General features: G+C 41.4%; 1 protein-coding gene across 1 annotated transcript; it reads right to left on the reverse strand.

Moving 5' to 3' along the window:
- Window positions 1-7,644: 7,644 nt before the first annotated feature.
- Window positions 7,645-18,609, reverse strand: snx5 (sorting nexin 5). Its single transcript, XM_012829906.3, has 13 exons — window positions 18,435-18,609; window positions 16,922-17,026; window positions 16,103-16,213; window positions 15,702-15,823; window positions 15,390-15,513; window positions 14,827-14,922; window positions 14,537-14,642; window positions 14,366-14,441; window positions 14,097-14,136; window positions 13,905-13,991; window positions 9,981-10,140; window positions 9,680-9,765; window positions 7,645-9,487 (listed from the first exon to the last, which is right to left on the reverse strand). Exons 1-13 carry the CDS (start codon window positions 18,465-18,467, stop codon window positions 9,437-9,439), a joined length of 1,197 nt encoding a protein of 398 aa, XP_012685360.1. The 5' UTR covers window positions 18,468-18,609; the 3' UTR covers window positions 7,645-9,436.
- Between the last annotated feature and the right edge of the window lie 33 nt (window positions 18,610-18,642).

Here is an 18,642-nt window from a genome sequence, read left to right on the forward strand (position 1 = left end):
GGTCAGAGTGCATGTTTGGCACCCTGTAGACCCGGGTTAGAGTCCGGTAGGGGTGACTATGCTCTCCCTTCGCTACAGTGTTCCTCACCAGGTTGTGAGTCAGCACTTCTGCAATGGGGTATGGCAGGGCACCCTAACTTTTACTGGACAGTCACCGTGTCAAATGGGATCAATGACTAATCAGACTCAGTTTCATTCCCTATAACTCTCAGGGTACAGAAGAAATGTTCCAATTTCTACAATGATTTTAAAGCTGGAGTGTGTAGAATTTAGGGAGATCTATTAGCAGAAATGGAATAAAGTATTAATAATGATGTGTTTTATTAGTGCAAATTTACCTGTAACAACAATTTGTTGTGTTTTCAGTAGCCTAGAATGAGCCCTTCATATCTATATAGGAGTGGGTCATCTTCCACAGAGGCCACCATATTACGAGATCAGCCAACAGCTGCTGAAAATTATTATCAATAAAAATGTAATGTAACAAAACAACTTTGGAGCTCATGTCTAAACTTCACAATTTACAGTCCATAGAAGCAATGATCTATAGTTTTACAGACTAAGGGTTAACTAATTAAAAACAATTCCGAAATATCTATGTGAGAAGGTGAAATCCCTCCCCTTTCTCACTGTGGCCCTAAGGGGGAAGAAGGACTGGACTCCCCTACCTGAATGGCTGGGTCCGAGTTCCCGCACCCCTCCACTTTTAATGGAGGGGACCAATTTAGTCCAATGGGCGGCCTTATTTAAGGTGCACATCATTGTCTAGTGAGGGAAGGACAGACTGAACATGCTGGATGAAAGCTTGGAGAAGGTACTAGACAAAACCTGTATGCACAGAGTGGTACCTTGTCTGTTTTAGGGCTTTAGTTTGTTCAGTTTGTGATTATATGTTTTGGGGTTATAAATTGCCCTGTTTTAAATAAATATAGCTATTTTTTAAGTAAGCCACTGTCTCCTGCGCCAACACCTGCAACACCATTCCACCAGCCTACATTCCACATCGTGGGGTGGCCGACTCGGGCCATTCTCGCAATCTATCTAAAGTAACCTCATCACATGACATATTATGGCTACTCGATGCAGTCGTAGACGAGGGCCTCATTTTGGAAGTAACTACTGGCACCTGACACAGTACATTCTCCTACATGTTTGGAAAGAAAGGGGTGAGGGAGGGGTATTCAGTTGGTTGCAATCTGCAACCTCACTGCTAGATGCCACTAAATCCTGCACACTGCACCTTTAATGTGGGATGTATTTGAGGAGTTTACAAATTGGACAATCAACAGTGGCTCAATATTGCCTTATATTTAGGCTCTGGAAAGCTTCTTTATTAAACAACATTGAATAAGTGAAGTGTAGCCTACCCTTGAGAAACACCATTATAAATTGTACTGAATTGACCTTTGACAAATACAATCGTAAAATGGCACGAAGAGTGTTGTAAATCTTCATTTAAAATGTTCATGCAACAGTAACTGAATATTTAAAGGTTCATGAAACAGATACTTGAGTTGCTACATGAGTGCTGTCATTTTCCATTGACATGAGAGGTCATCTGATCAATGAACCATATTAGGCCTCTCTTTAGTGGCTCTGGCCCAAAGACTAAGGAAACCCTGACATCTATTTTCATTTTCTCATTTTCATTTCGTAGTTTCATTTTCTTCCACAGCTGCATTCACATTACCCCTATGATGAAGTATGTCTAATTCACAGTGAGGGTGTAGTCCAAACTTAAGCCTTTAAAACAAAGTGCAGAGTTTCTGTGTGCAATGGATAGATTTCTATGTAGCCTTCATTTGCTGTAGAAAGTCACCCATCCCACACTGCACACAGGAAATGTCTGGCCAAAATAATCATGAGTAACTGTAGAGCTTGTGATATAAAAAAACCCCACCATGAGTAAACTTGTAAAGTGGGAAGTGTTCAGCGATGAACCTCGCATGATCAACAAATTCACTGAGTGTACCTTCTGTAGAGTCAGCCTGCTGTGTCATATCCTGTTGGGAGGGATACAGTACTCAGTGCTTTGGCCTGGAAGTCATTAGTGGGCTCTTTGAGCTCAGCCTAGAGGGCACTGGCTTAGCTTTGTCTCAAAACTGAGTGGAATCAGAATATGATTGGATTCCATCTGCATGTTTGTTCCATTGTGCCCAGTGGGTTTGTTTTAGCCTGCGTGTGTTTTCTGTATAGTTAATAGTTGACTTTTGGTTGCATGCCCTTTCCCCGTAGAATTGCAGCCTTGGTTTCGATTATTGTGCAGATTCTTCCTAGTTCTGCATGTGCCATGATTTGTTTATACATATTGACATAATGACACTCATAATGAATGATTAATTTCTCAGACATACTTCTCAAAAGCTGAAAAAGAGAATATTTACGCAAAATGTATGTTTTGGCAATAACTTGTGACAAATGCTGTACACAGTGAAAACCAACATGACTTCTGTGGAACCAAAACATTCTCCCCCACAACCTGAACCAGAGGTGGTGTGCCCAACCACCTCCCCCTGGAATGACACAAGAGCATGACAACAACATGCTGAAGCGCCAGCGTCTGACCCACTTAGGGAGAGCCATGCCGAGAAACACCAACATCCCACTCCAACTTTCTTGACTCCTTGTCACCATCCCCACCCCATCATCTTTAGTCCCTGAAAGTATGGAGAGGCTGCTGTCAATTGGCAGGCTGTCATTTTCTAGTCCAAGACCCAATCCCAAGGGCCCAGCACCCAAAACACCTGCTCCACCCCCACCTTCACTCCATGCAGAAGCACTCCATTTTGCTGAGGTGTCTATTTATAAAAACTCTTGTTTCAAGTAAGGGCAATGTGTGCTCACATACACAGCTATATCTGTCTTAGGCAGAAAACACTTGCTCAGAGAAAGTCATTCATGTTTTGTAATTGAAAGTATTTCGCATATCAACCTTTTAAACCCTCCACCTGATTTGGTTAATAACTATTTACAGGCCTCTAAAACACTATGTTACAGATTTTGTCTTAACACATCAGGGGATTTGAACTTGCATATAGATAATCCAGAGAAGTTATGCTAAGAAACTTCAGCCTAACACAGCATGTACAGGGTTATACCCTGGACTCTGTCACCATAAAGGGTCTCAATATATCTAAAGTAAAGGACTTATCTGATCATTTCTGTGTGTTCTTTGGCATGTCCCCACACATATAAAGTTATGCTAAGAAACTTCAGCCTAACACAGCATGTACAGGGTTAAACACTGGACTCTGTCATCAGTAAAGGACTTATCTGATCATTTCTGTGTGTTCTTTTCCCACAGGTGCTCTTTTTTGAGCAGGTCCTTTCAAGGACCTCAAGTCAAGTCAGACTCAGTCAGATTTGCGAAAAGATTATTAAGAAAATTATGCAAAATCCAACTGGAGATCCACCATGAAATCCATAAAGAGAGAAGAGAGGCTTCGCACATATAATGCTGAAAAAATGCAAAGCAAGACAGTTTTTTTCTCTGACTTCATCAGTAGAAATATAGATAATACTATCAGTGGAAAAATATAGATAATGCTTGTGTGCTATTCGCAACTGTTGAGAGGGTCACCCCCTTCACAGTTGGCAAATCAGGCAGTAACATATCAGTTACTAACAACTCAACATTTGGAATTACCAGCAATACAGAAAGGGAAACTCAACTTGATGTCATAATTTAGTTTCAATGAAACTGGAAAAAACACTACAGAATCTCAACACCTCTACGTGCTGCTTGGATACTTTGCCTACCAACTTTTTTCAAACCTGTTGTTCATCTGATAGCTGCAGACATGCTTAAAATTGTTAATGTATTGCTGCTGTCTGGCACATTCCCTAACTCCCTGAAAACAGCAGTTATAAATCCCCTACCCAAAAAGAATAATACTGAACAATGAATTACCGACCGATATCTAATCTACCATTTGTTGGCAAAATAACTGAAAAAGTAGCCTGTGACATTGTTGATCATAACTTATTACTACACAGACTGGAACATTGGGTTGGATTTTCAGGCTAGGTTATCAAGTGGCTCAGATCATACTTATAAGACAGGAGCTTCTTTGTTGCCATTGGAAACTATACCTCAACACCAACATCCTTGACTTGTGGTATCCCCCAGGGATCGATCTGAGGGCCTTTATTATCCTTAATATGCTCCTGCTTGGATAAATCATTAAAGACATTATCCTAGTAGTACTTTGTTGGGAGTAGTTTTGTGGTTGTACTGTGTCATCAACAGAACAGAATTAATGGAGTTTTATGTAAAACGTGGAATTGTGAATAAGCCAGAAATCTTTAGTGCAGCCCAGACATCCTTCAAATGTAACAATTTCAGAGAACATACGTATTTCTTCAAAAGACTTGTTTAAATGTAATGCTATTCACGTAACAATAGCGTAGTTACCTCTGCCAAGGAGTTTATGTTTTTGGTTGGGTCTGTATGTCTGTCAGCAGGATAACGTAAAAACAACTGGGACGATTTTCATGAGACTTGGTAGAGGGGTTGAGCACAGACCAAGGAGGAACCTATTACATTTTGGAGCAAATCTTCATCAAGAGCTGGATCTAGGAATGTATTCTTATTTTCATTAACATGGTGAGATTTGTGGCATTTGGCCTTGGCGGAGTGCCCTTAGTTATCTTTGAAATAGTTGTTTGTAATACTCCAAACCAGCTGATTCAGTTGTAAGTGTGTCTACATGATTATTGTTGTTCCATTTTATATATGTGCTGTTCTAAATCCGTGGAGACATATTGTAATGAAACCAGCAGTTCATAGTCACTGCAACAGATGGAAATTACAATGAAAAAATCCAGACGATTCCTTTAAATACAGGTCTAAATTAGATTTAAGGTTTGAGCCTGGTGCCAAGAAGTATGGGACTTACACAAGTTGTGGCAGAGAGGGGGGGTTATTATGTGAGCGTGTTTGTGGTTGTCCTGCATAATTTCACAACACATACTTTTTTCAAAGTTTAGAAAAAGAAATATGAAGAGTCTGACGAGGATTAAGAGACTCTACTGTACTGAGAGGGAGAGTAGAGTGAAAACCTGATGTCAAAATCCCAGATTCAGAGGTCTGTCTATATTTACACTGACCACGTAAGCACAATGTTTGTTCATGAAGTCTCTGCACATTTACACACACACACACACACACACACAAACATGCACATTAACAATTTCAATACCATGTTTTTGTGTTTGAGATATGTGGAAATGTATCATAATGATTAGTGAAAACCTGAAGCTGTGTACATATTTGTAATCATGGGTAGTCAAATCTTAACTTTTAGAAAAAACTATGAATCATTTTGCCTCTATTTATATTCAGTCTCCACATGATTAGTGCCAGTACTTGACTAACTAGAAAGTGAGGTTGACAGTTATCTTTTTCTTGTGTTTCAGCATTGAAATACAGAGTACATAGAATAACTCTTCATTATTTTCTATAGATGTAGACTCTGGGAGTATCTAGTGTATATGGATGAACTTGGGATACTGTGCTTTGCTGTTATCATTTCTCTGCTTTATCAGGGTCTTTGGTCAGAGATGTATGTGACTTAACCTGGCACATGCACTCTGAGACAACTAAAACACTTGATGTGAACATGTGTCTCAACCTGGATGTCTCAGGGGTAATGCAGCATCAGCCTTCCGTACAGAAAAGTAGCGTCATGCCCAAGATGTAAGCTAGGAAGTCAGAGGAAGGTGCGATATGTGTCAAAGTGATGAAAATCCCCTGGAGTTATCTGACATTTCCTGTCGGCTCACCTACTCGGCCATGGCCCAGCCTATCCCACATTAGAAGCCATGACCGCTAATGCTTTCAAGACACACATGCACATGCCTGTGCACAAACAACACACACATGGCTTCATAATCTGCTCAAGTTTGTAAAGAAAATAAAGTCCCCTTATCAGAATCAAGGGCAAAGAGATGTCCTTACCCCTTTAAGAGCCCCCATTCAGAAGAGGCTCCTCTTATATTGTAGCAAAAGGATGGAGATGAAGATTTAGATTTAGATTTAAATATAGAGTATAATAAGGATTACAGAGTATTTATTAAAGGATTAGTTTCAGAATAGGCTTCACTTATATCATAGCAAAAAGATAATTTTATATGTTTATATATATAGTATATAATAGAGTATAAACTATGCCACAACGGCACAAGTGGCTCATGTGCCGGGAGGGTAAAAGAACACATCCATGTGTTCTTATTTCTGTCAATTAAAAACCAAGAGACCAATGAAAATGCGGGACATTGTCATAATATGCGGGATGCCCAGTGGATGCTGGATAGAGGGTGAAAATGCTGTGCAGCAAAGCGGGACACCTGGTTACCCTAGTTTAATCACACACACAACGTTGCATAAGTGAACAGGGCAGAACTGCCACAAGGAAATTATCAAATACTGTATGAGACGGAGGGCAATGACATTTTTGGTAATGAAAAGCAACGGAATGCTCCCATAAATGAAAGAGTAGGGACTTGGGAGAAGAATCAACAGGTTGGTTGTTGGAAAGTAACAGGACTGTGGCACAGAGAGTTTTCTCCTCTCCAAAGCAATGAGAGGATTTCCTGTTCTCCATGGCAACCATCTTCCCTTTCCAGCATAAACACAGGCACACAAACTCACATATGACGACTAAGCTGCTTTGGTTGTGCTTCAGTGGAAGGCCTCTGGGCCGTGAGTGGAATGCTGTGGATCGCTGTACTGTACACAGCTGCAACATATTGCATAAACAAAAAAGCTAGATTTGGACTCTCATGTAGGTGGAGCAAATCCACCCTCCATAAAGGATAGCACTTCTACGACAAATACAAATTATTTACAAAGTAATTAATCTGTTTCAGATTGATTAAGCTGTCTGGAATGTGTAGAATAAAAGTAGACTTTTATGTCTGAACTGAAATCTTGAACATTTGTACATACATACATATACAGTACAGGGATACTGATTTTATCTCCATTAAAATGTAAGCTAAAAACTCCTAAAAATCCTTGACATTACTCGTCCATGTTGCAAACTCAAATAACAGTTTATAAGGTTATCCAGGACTGTCAAGTTAAAAGTGAATTCAGTGACGTCCATTCCATACACAAATTCAGGAATTCTCATGAGTTTAGTCCCGAAATAGGCCCACACAGAACAAAGCTAACGCTTGGATGAGTGTTAAAGCTCGGTGCGTCCAACCAAGTCCAAGTCCAGATGCCTTGCAGCCCCCGTACACCCACCCACACAAGAATTTTTCGCATGCTGCTAACGTCATGTGGAATAACCACTGAGGGGAAAACCGGCGAGAAGGAAGCTCTGCGAGTCGCACATACGGCTCTGCTCTCTGACGACGGGCACTGCCACCTTCTGTTGCATTAAGTTAACGCCATAACGTCAGTAAAAGAATGGCCTTTAAAAAAAAAGCAAAACCAAAGCTTTACTAACCCGACAACGAACACCTAGATAACTTATAGATAACAGGCACACGCACACACATATGCATTTCAAATTGGGATCCGCCCTTGTCATTGGGCGCTATAGAGGCTCGATACATGATGGATCTAGAATCGAGGCTGCGGGTGTGAAATCATTACTGCGAGCAGCATAATTAGTCAGAAAGAAAACAACACTGTGAGGCAGTAGGAATCTTTTAATATAATTATTGCAAGTAGTGTCTCGCTGGATTTCTCTTAGAAAAGGAAAAAGCCCATGTGAAAACATATCTGCATTCCATTACAAATACATTCAATTATCAAAAACGTTTTGACTTTTCAGCTACTAGGCCTGGCCATGATTGCATTATTGCTTAGTGGTTCATGTATAAACTGCTTTTTTTTGTCATCAAAAAATCTTCCGTCATATCACAATATAAACTCTTTTGGTCCTCTATTGACATTTTCAAGCAATTGGTCTTACGCAAGACAAACGTTTGCATCAGTAACAATACTATTAAAACAAAGCAAAGTCTTAATTTTAGTCCTGTAAAAAGAAAGGCAAGTACAGCATTACAATGACAAGCAAAGGATACACAAATGATCACAGGGGGCAAGCAGAACATAGTTAGTATACATATAAGAACGTGTGTGAGCACGTGTAAGGGTTGGGTTCAGAAGTCACACTCTGCCATCACTGTCTTCCCTTTGAAGAGTAGTATAGAGGCACATGGCTCACCAACCCACATCTAATTAGAAGTGCAGGGACTTTAACCAGAGAATGCAGCGCAGTGGAATGGAGCGCGTCGTTTACTTGTGAAAGCACTGATGCTTTTTCAGTGTGTGCCGAAACTAGGATAGTAGGACGGAAAAACAGAGAGGGACCGATTCTACATGATTCACCACCACACAACTCATCGACTCGGCTGCTGGAAAACCATCTGTGGCTGACTGGGCCAATCATCTTCCTGAAAGGGAGATGCTTTTAGCAGGCTGCTTCTGGGATAAAAATGACAGCGGATCTCAGGAATAGCCACGGACTAGTGGGGGAGGGACTTGGCCCCACACTTGAAGAGGCAACGACAAGGAGTGTGACCATAATTCCAGGTCAGCATTCCTGTGGTCCAGATCTTCAGTCTGTGTGATGAATGGTTTTGAAAGATCATTTTTAGCATGGTTAAGCCAAACCCAGCTGCAATCATACACTAACGGTTAGGACAAGAAACCTTATTTTAGGCACAAATGTCTGAGCATCAACCCCCCCCCCCCCCCCCCTTCTACAATTGTGCTTTAACAGTTATAAAACTTCTCTTTAACTTGTTCAGGCGTATTATACAGTTTGAAACAGCAGCAGTTGGCCTGCTGCCTCTTGGTAACACATTGTCTAGTCATGGAAAAGACAATCACCCAGGAAAAGGCATAAAGATCAGCAAGTGCATTGCGTTAAAAACTACATATCAGGCTTGTTCAGGCCAAGTGGTCTGAAGAGAAGTGCTGTATGGTGGATTGTTTGGCAGGTTGTCTCCACAAACTCTTAAACTCCCACTGTGCGAGCTTAGATAAGCGAGAGGTTTTAGATATAAATGATCATTTCACACGACAGCGTTCTAATGCATAAACATGCCAACAAATTAAGGCATTGGAGGGGGACTGCAGAATTAGGGACAGTATGCAATTGAAACAGTCAAAAAGAAAAGCAAAAGTCATTAAATTGCCGTCAGGTTTTCGAAGGGAATTTTACATCCCATGCACAGTCGTGCACTGAGAGATGCCCAAGAAAAGTCAAAGCAGGAGGGAGTACAACAGGAGGGGCATGAAGGGTTTGGGGAAAGCGGGTCTGTAAACATACAGGCAGCCACGTTGGTTGCTCTTGTGCAGGTTGACTAAGTGGTTTCTTTTTAACCCTTCAGGGGGGGGAAAAAATGTCCCACATTCCTTTCAAACAAGGTTGGTCAAGGTAGTCAAGCGAGGCAGGTGACCAAAGCCTGACGATCAGTTGCTGTTGAGCATGTCAATACATCCCTGGAGCAGAGACACACTATTCTGTTGGGACAGAGAGAGAGAGATTGACGTTTGAAACAAGGACACCTACACCTAAACACATATCACCAGGTAAACAAAAGACTACCATAGAGACTAGAGAGAGACGAGAGAGAGAGAGCCATGGATAATTCTACTACTGAATCTAACTGTACACACATCCTCCTCATCAACAGCCTCTATGTGGGCACTGACCTTGGCATGTTTTATCTCCAGCTCCGCCATCTCGATCAAGTTCTTGCGGAAGGCCACCACCCGTCTGCCCTTGAAGCTTGTCAGTTCTGAAAAGAAAGTGTTTATTTCTATGACCATGTTTGCTGCCCTTGTGTCAAGGTCATGACACCACTTATGTCAAGGTCATGTTGCCCTCACTACTCTTCCAGTTGCTTTAAGACAGAATAATACCCATGTCTCCAGAAAATGTGGATGATTGCCTGCTACATGTTTTAAGCGCTCATGTGTAAATGGACACACACACATAGACAGAGACACATACCCTTCTTGCATGATTCAGAGAGTTTGTCAAACTTCTGCAGGCACTGCTGTTGGTGCTCTTCTGCCTGTGCTATGTCTTTGCTTTTCAGCCGAGCCTTGTCCAGGGCCTTGTTGGAGTTCTCGTAGTTGGCCAGGGCTCGTGCACGTCTGTACAGCAGGTCCTGTGGAAGGGGACATCGTGATGAACTAGCAGTCATGAGGTGGTGTTTGAGCAGTGTGCCTCATAAACCTGAAGCTTCCCCTGGGTGCTGAACAGAATGGACATACGTGGCGTTCTTCTGTGTACAGAACCTCCTACTTTGCTGGGGAGCTACTCCGATGGCGCATATTGCTTTGGATACTAGATGGCGCTGATGGTAATTTTTTAGTACCAAAAGATTGTTGGAGACTCAGTCTGAGATATGATCAGTCAAGAAACAGGTTTAATCTTGTAGAGTGATGCGCATCAATCAAGGGAGAGAGAAAGGGGTTTCACTCAAACGCTTCACCTATGTCTCTTCTAGTCAGCCATTGTAACATTTCAGTTCTTATGTCCTCTGAGTATAAGGGGTGTCACCCCATAGCCCCATCCCTTCATGAATATGTATCAAATTACTACCTCCGAGACAAGAAAACTCTGCAACATTCGTCACACTGGGAAAATTGGTTAAGAGACCAAGCTGTGAGCAAATGTCTCAGAGGCCTGTATTCATGAAGGCAAGGGTTATCAAAGACACTTTGATATGACCAAGAGGAAGGAAGAGGTGAGAACACTCATTCACACCTCTCTCAGGTCATTCCATCTAATAGTCAGTGTGTTTACATGATGGTATAATTCGAATCTTTGCTTAGTCGGACTATGCTTTCTTTCGAGGGTAGGTGCTATTATCCCAATGTACATGGCAGTGAATAAATCGAATCATTGGCCGAAAGCATGTCATATCCGATACGATAGGTAGCGCTGTTTTTATTACAACTAGTGGTGATACAGCCCTTTCCGCTTGACCTCTTCACCACTACCAATAACAACAACAGTTGATTGAGCATGAATCGCGTCTGTTCATCGGTCCAGAAATGCGTGTTGCCTCTTGGGTTGTTTGTTTGTTTGTTTGTTTGTTTCTGCCAGGCCGATGTGTTTATAAGTTACATTATTCAAAGGTGAAAGATAAAAGGCGAGAGAAACGCATGCACATTCACACACACACACGCGCGCAAATAATGGGTTACAGCCAAAACGCATTGCCCTTCTGCCAGTTGCATCAAATTGTTTAAGTACTTCTTCGCTGTCGATTTCCAAATCTGTGTGAATATTCATAAGAGCAAGTCCAGTCAGTCTTTTGTCAGTCATCGTACTTCGTAAGATATGTCTTAAGACGCCCCATTGTACTGAATGACCGCTCAGCAGACGCTGTGGAAACGGGCAAATGTGCCGAACTTTCCAGGGCTTGATGAAGCTCACTGCATTTGGGCTGTAGGTCATTTAGCTGTTTCCAGCTCTATATCTGCATCGTCAACGCTGGGCATTAGTTGTCCGTACTCCGATTTTATAGTTTCCCCATCGTAATAAATATGCATTCATGATATTTTTCTATGACCGAGTTTGACAGGTATTGGTCAGGTAATAGTCGAGTGACAGCTGATTTCACAAGCATTAACTTTAAACCAGAATATTATAACGTGTCGGCATAGTCGCCCCGTAATGCCGTGCAGCGGGCGCATACTGTTATACTTTATGTTATGCATGACGTTCCCTAGGCTATATGTTCCTTACCGTTCTAATTACATGTCGTTGTTCTGTGTTGGGACAGAGCTTATACAGGTGGGTGACGGTAGCACAGTCTGTTCGTGGGCATAAAGCCCGTGCCATTGTGACAGTGTGTTGTGTTTAATAAAAAGCCATAACAAATATACCACGCTTCCGTGATTTGTTACAATATAATGGTCTTGCTTCTATAATGTATAAACACGTAGGTTACAGGGTGGGTGTGGCAGAGAGAGAGAGGGAGAGCGATGATGCACACGGATATATCAGATTTAGCGACCGGAGCAAAGTTATGTTGCTGTAACGTTGAACTCTTTGCAATCAATAAATACAGTACTTAATAGGCTAATTGATACAATATCTCCTCGTTTGAGTGTGGTTGTTTGAGTGCAATGGGAGTGTATGATCGTTATTGTCTATAAAGCAGTGTTTCTCAAACTTTTTCAGACCAAGGACCACTTAGCCAATAAAAATTCGCGGACCATTTAACTAAATATCCCCGGAACAACATGCCTCCTACCCAAGACCTGGCGCCAGACAATTGTTAGCGCACACATGATTTTCGCGGGCTCTCCTTTTGTACGTACCAGTAGGCTAGTTATAGATATGACAATGCGCAAGGCAAAGCATCTGGAACCCTGCTCCATGTCGCAATAATGTCGTAGAAATGTCGCAATAATTTACTTGTGGCCGTCGCGGACCACACTTCATCATATTTGATAGAATGAAGAACAAATTAGTTGTGAATACTATCACCGAGTTTGAAAGGTATTTGGTCAGGTAACAGCCCTTTAACAGCTGATTTGCTTTCTGATTTGACAGTACTGCTGTGTGTTTTAAGCAAATAAAATGTGGACTGTTTACAAGCGGGCACCTGCTATCGTTGATTATACAGTAAATACGTTGTGAAATGAAACAAAAACACATCACAGTTAAAGATGTATTAGTATTGATTGATTCACATCGATATGAATGGATGACATGACTAACAAGTGGTGGGAAATTAATATGAAAGTATTTGTTCGGTGAATTAGCGCGCTCTGTCCAAACAGTCGCAGTCAACGTTTTTGTCAACACTGGCACCACATAAGTATCGTAATTTGAACGTCCTTATACGTTTTTAAGGAGGGGTTGTAAAGGTACTCATATCTTCGGACCTCTTCTGTTATGTTTGTTCATAGTCAACAAGAATAAGCTTGTGAGACAGTCTGCAGGATATTCATAAATAAACGTGTCATTAGTATGAACAGCTGAGACAACGTATCGTCTCTTTCGTCTTCCGGGTCACGACCTGGCAGGGAGGGAGGGAGGATGGCGGCGGGATCTCAAGCATGCGCAAAGACGCAAAGTCCAGTTCCTTATCCAATTCACCGTTACATGCCGCAATAGTCGAACTATCAACTGGATCGGATCGAGTTATCCAGGGGTGTTAGTCCGACTATGTGCGGTCTGACTACGATCCGACTAAGGTGCTTACATGAAACGGATAATGCGATTTCAGTCCGACTAAGGCAGTTATTCGAATCCATGTAACCACGGTCAGTATCTTCAACCAGAAATGCTTACATTTTAGCCTTAGTCCAATTAAAAGCAACAAATACAAAATGAATATAAGATTCATTGGATTATTAAATAGTCAATCATTATTAACTCTGATCCATTCATTCTGATTTTTCAACTCCTTCAGCACATGAACACATCTTATGCCCTTTATTTGACAGTCATAGTACCATGGCAAATCAATGTAAACAGGTCATTGCCATCCTCACTGTTTAATTCACTCCCTATTCCAGGTTTGGCACAGAGCTTCTTACTTCACTGGGGACCTCAATGTCTCTGATTGTTATGAATACTAGATAGCACACAAATCCATCTTGTTGTTTTTAACCTTTACGAAACAACTGAATTTCAATTTTGATCAAACTTCCTGTTCTGGGTTTGACATAGAAAAAAGCGCCATTGGCAACACAAATGTCCATTCTACTGTTTCTATGGGGCCAAGTCATGTACATGATATAGAAAATGTTCTTCCATCAATGTCCTTGAAGCAGTAGCACTAAGAACAGATTGCACAGAAGGTGCCATATAAATACAACTGAATTTAATTGAATTGAGATTGGACAGAAGTACAGAAAGGTTCACTGTTCTGAGTTGCAATACAACAGTTGTGCAAGTATAGCTCACCTTGGCTGCCTGGATGTCCCTCATGTAATACCTGAGCAGCTCGGTGAGCTTCAGCTCCTGGTCTGATGCAACTCTGCCCTCCACTTTCTATCAATCAACAACATACACATTAACCAAAGACATGCTTGACAACACAAATATATAATTAGAAACTCAAGGACAGCGAAACACATGCAAGGCTACAGCCGTTACCCTAAGCTTCTCCAATAGATCTGCAAACTTCTCCAGATGCCTGCAAGAGCAAACAGAAACTGTTACATTATACAGATATAACCATTCACTAAACTGAATGTTGTGTGTTTTCTGTCTATTTTAAGTTGAAACACATGATATTTAAGGCTAGATTGTGGTTTCTAATCTTAGCACATTTGCACCCATATGCAACCAGTGCAAATAGAATGTGATCATCAAACCGCTTGAACACAAGATCTTGTATGTTGGGCAGAGGTCATTGCACTTACACTTTCAGGGCAGTGTTATCTTCTGCACACATGCTGTTCAAAGTTGCAGAGACATGAATGTAGTCATCAGCTACATCTGAAAGCACAGACGAGAACATTTACTGCATTTACTTCTCTCAGCACAAGATGGCTTCATAACATGTGTGAAGTCTGGTTTTAAAATGGCCATACTTTTATGAGACCGAGTCATTTTTTCCGCCTTGGCAGTGGAGTCCTTGATCTTACTGTAATAATCAAGCAGGAAAGTTTTCTCCTGCTCAAAGAAGTCGTCCACTTCCTAAAACATAAAAGACATAACACCATAAGACCAGGGTCCCACTCATTCCTTTTAGGCCTGTTATCTTAAACACTACCATAAGTGTGCATCGACAGACAGACAGACAGACAGACAGACACACACACACACACACACACACACACACACACACACACACACACACACACAAAAAGACAAGACAAACCTTAATCCCTGAGATGATGACCTCATCAGCAGTTTTCACCATGTTCTTGAAGAAACCACCAAACATCTCCTTGGCATTTTTTCTCCGCACACTGAGCTGTAGTACCAAGGACAGGGTTACAACCAAACCAGACAATCATGGTACAAGTTTATACCAATCTGGTACACATTCCAGACTGCCCTGAATCAAAGTAGCTGTGCGTATAAATAGCTCAATGTTTTGGAAATTTCTTTGGCTGATTTCATGCAGACTGCAAGTCACGTCCTCATTCGGAAAGGGCTGGCAGATCAGAATTTTTTTATGGTCGTCAATGACTATTTGAGCTGAACTCAGCAGGATGTGGCTGTCATAAGTCATTGTTCTCTTTTGTGTCCTCTTACTCCCTTTAAAAGGAAGTCCAAGCGCCATTCCCACCCCACTGACACTTCCTCACCTTTCCGAATGCCCCATCTATTGCCCCACAGCCTGCTAGCCCAGCAAATCACAGCAGAGGAAGTAAGCTGCAGACAGCATGTGCATGCTCCGCATTTCCTGGCCGAGAAGCATTTCAACTCGAGACTCACATCCTGGTCGTACTCCAGGAATATCTGGAAGTTTCTGTCCTTGCTGAAGACTGGGTGGGAAGAGAGCCTCTGCAGGAAAACTTCGTGCACCTGGACAGTCTTCTTAAACACAGCCAGGTACTCTCTGGCAGGAAATACAGGCATCAATCAAAAATATTGGTTACATTTCTTGCTGTGACTCGAAACAATTCAGAATAAAATGGAATAAAAGAGAGACAGTTTAGTACTGTGACATTATGCAACTAAGCTACAAAGTTTTCATTTTCTCAATATGTGTATGCTACCAATTTTTTTGTTTTTGTTTTAACGTACGCCTCAAGCTCCTGCTTCATCTTTGTGTACTCCTCCTTGGTCATGGTGGCCTCCCCATCACCGAGTTTATGCATCTTCTCTCTAGGACTCTCAAAGTCTGGCTTTGGGGGTGCAGGAGGGATCTGAGGAGACAGAAATACCATGAACACATTGGTAAAAGAGCACAGTTTACGTTAAAAGCTTAGGTCTGTAACAAGCCATGCCGTTCTACTATAGTGACATTCAAACTGTTAAGATGGGCACACCTCAGTTCTCTAGTGCTGCACTTCAAAGACCAGAAAAGTGCTGAAAAAAACTTTTAAAAGAAACTCAAGTATGCACATATAATTTGTCAGGTATGGCATCTCCAGTCTGTTACAAATAGTGTCCACATTTGACATATATCTCCTCCAGAGACTTACGATGAGACCAGCATAATCCTCCGTCTCAACCAACGTGTCATGTAGCCATATGAAGTCTTCGTGCTGGCGTGACACAGAGAAATCTGGCTTCTGAAAGGAACTGAGTGTGGTCTAAGGGAAGATAACCACATCCAGTCACCGACAGTCACAGTCAATGGAACAAAATAACATTGCTTTGAGGCATCACACCCATACAAAATCATGGGTCTATGGCATGTTTGTGTCATTCCACATCTAACAGTCACTTATCCAACACAAATACAATTACAGCTATTCAGCTATTCAGATTTGCCCAGTGAATCATATGTTGATGAGATAAACCATAGTCATTACATGACAATGTGATAGTTAATAAAACGCTGTTTGGAGATATACATGTTACTACTACCACTGCAAATACGGAACTGCCTCTCTCACCAATAATCCATAATATACATAGTATGATCCATAACGCTTGACTATGCTTCACACAGTATGGACCATATAGCTTCACTATGCTTCATGAAGTGTACTTCATAATGCTTCACTCTGCTTCATGAAGTGTACTTCATAATGCTTCACTATGCTTCATGAAGTGTGCTTAATAAGGCTTCACTATGCTTCACGCAGTATGCTCCATATTGCTTCACACAGTATGATTCATATTGCTTCACTGTGTCACTGCTTTATTACTTTTACAATAATAAGTAACACTCACAATGTATATAGGGAGGCCGATACTCCACCCTAGTGAGACACACAAAACACTAAATGTGTGTCACCGTCATACAGCCGAATACCCTGTAGCCAATGTGCACTTTGTGTAACTGTCTACTGTACCTTGGTGTGGACAGTGAACTTGACCTTGTCTCGCTCACAAAGGGCATCCGGAATGTCAATGAGAAGGGAGGAATCATTGTTCAGGTCCACTGACACAGAGCGGAGCTGGAGGAGAAAAGAAGATAAATAGTTTCTGGACCATCTTCACTACCTTCAGTACACACACACACACACACACACACACACACACACACAAACTCATCCTCCTATGCCACTTAGTACAATGCAAACTGATCAGGTTTAAAACTACCCAGGATATGAAGTCACATGTTGACAGCCTCTGCGATGCTCTGGATATAGTCTCCTGTAATTCTCAGTTCTGAACTCACTGACCCTCTCAAGCACTTTTTTTCTTTCCATTTTGTTACTCAGACGGGACAAACTAAATGCTGTGTGCAGGAAGAATTTCGACTTATTGGGCTTGGCCGACATACCCGAGATGAAGCTTTATTTCATAAATTCCAGATGTCTCAGCCAGACCATGGCCAAACAGTATGCCTGTTCCAGTTCTACCCCTCTACTTCATTGGTGATTTCACATTGCTAAAACTTTCACTTCAAATGGCCTAAATAAAAAGCCACTATGTCGGAAAATAACAACTCCAATGAAATGCCATTTTCTCTTTCATTTCAGCCTATTTATTTTCAGCTTACACTACTACAAAGCAATACTGCAATGTCAGCTGAAACATACTTTCTGGTGAAACAGAGACTTCCTACTGAAAATCCCGCAGGAAACTAGCTTAATTTATTCAGACTACTCTTAAAGAGTAGCTAAGCTTTTGAATCCTAAAAATGATATTCACTCATATCTAGTAACTTTCCGATGATCAGACGCTACCATTCATAACCCAATATTCCATTCTGGATAACAACAACTAATTTACTGCACATATTCTACCAATGGTCGCAGGGTAGAGTGCCTACATATGGACAGAGAAACAGTAACCTGCATAGCTGAGCTATCTTATGCACTGCAGATTTAGCCAGCAATTATTCCTCAGCATTGGGCTGCAGTGATGTGGAGGAAAATGGGCAATTTGCTAGGAATTATTATGATATGAAAGTAAGTTACTGTTACTATATGTAAAAGTAACGTTATAGATTAATGCCAGCTAAATTGCCGATGTGGGGACGACCTCTTATTGATTTCTCAATAAAGAATGAACAGAACGTTACAAATAAAGCTGCTTACTTTATTAAGCATGCTAGCTACCCAATATGATAAGCACAACAGGTGTTGTCATTAACGTCCTTCTTACTTGACAATTTGACACTCGCTAAGTAGCTAGCTAGCTAACAAATAATAAGTTAGCAAGCTAACTAGTCATCTGGCTAACAAATTTAGCATTGCAGTCAGATCTTAATACCAACCGATTAGCTATGCTAGCTAGCTTAACGCTGTAAAGCTAGCTAGCTAGCTCCATAACCCCAATGCTGAGTTAGAGGGGTTATCAAAACTAGTCAATATCTCAATCCAACAAGATATCATAGACAAGTAGCTAGTAAGTTACCTTCTCTTTATCATTTTCTCTAGATGATGTCATGGTGAAAAAGTTGTTCTCCTAAGGTACTTCCTCGAAAGGTTTCAGAAACAATTTTTACAATTCCACTGTCCATTCACCAGCGCCTACGTTTTCATCCCTATCAACCTATCCGTCGGCCAATTTGTTTTAACCAGACGTTGTCTGCCGCTGACTTCGATTGGACAGAAGTCTATCA

This window comes from Clupea harengus, chromosome 13, assembly GCF_900700415.2.
Source record: "Clupea harengus chromosome 13, Ch_v2.0.2, whole genome shotgun sequence".
In the NCBI taxonomy this organism is placed as follows: Eukaryota; Metazoa; Chordata; class Actinopteri; order Clupeiformes; family Clupeidae; genus Clupea; species Clupea harengus.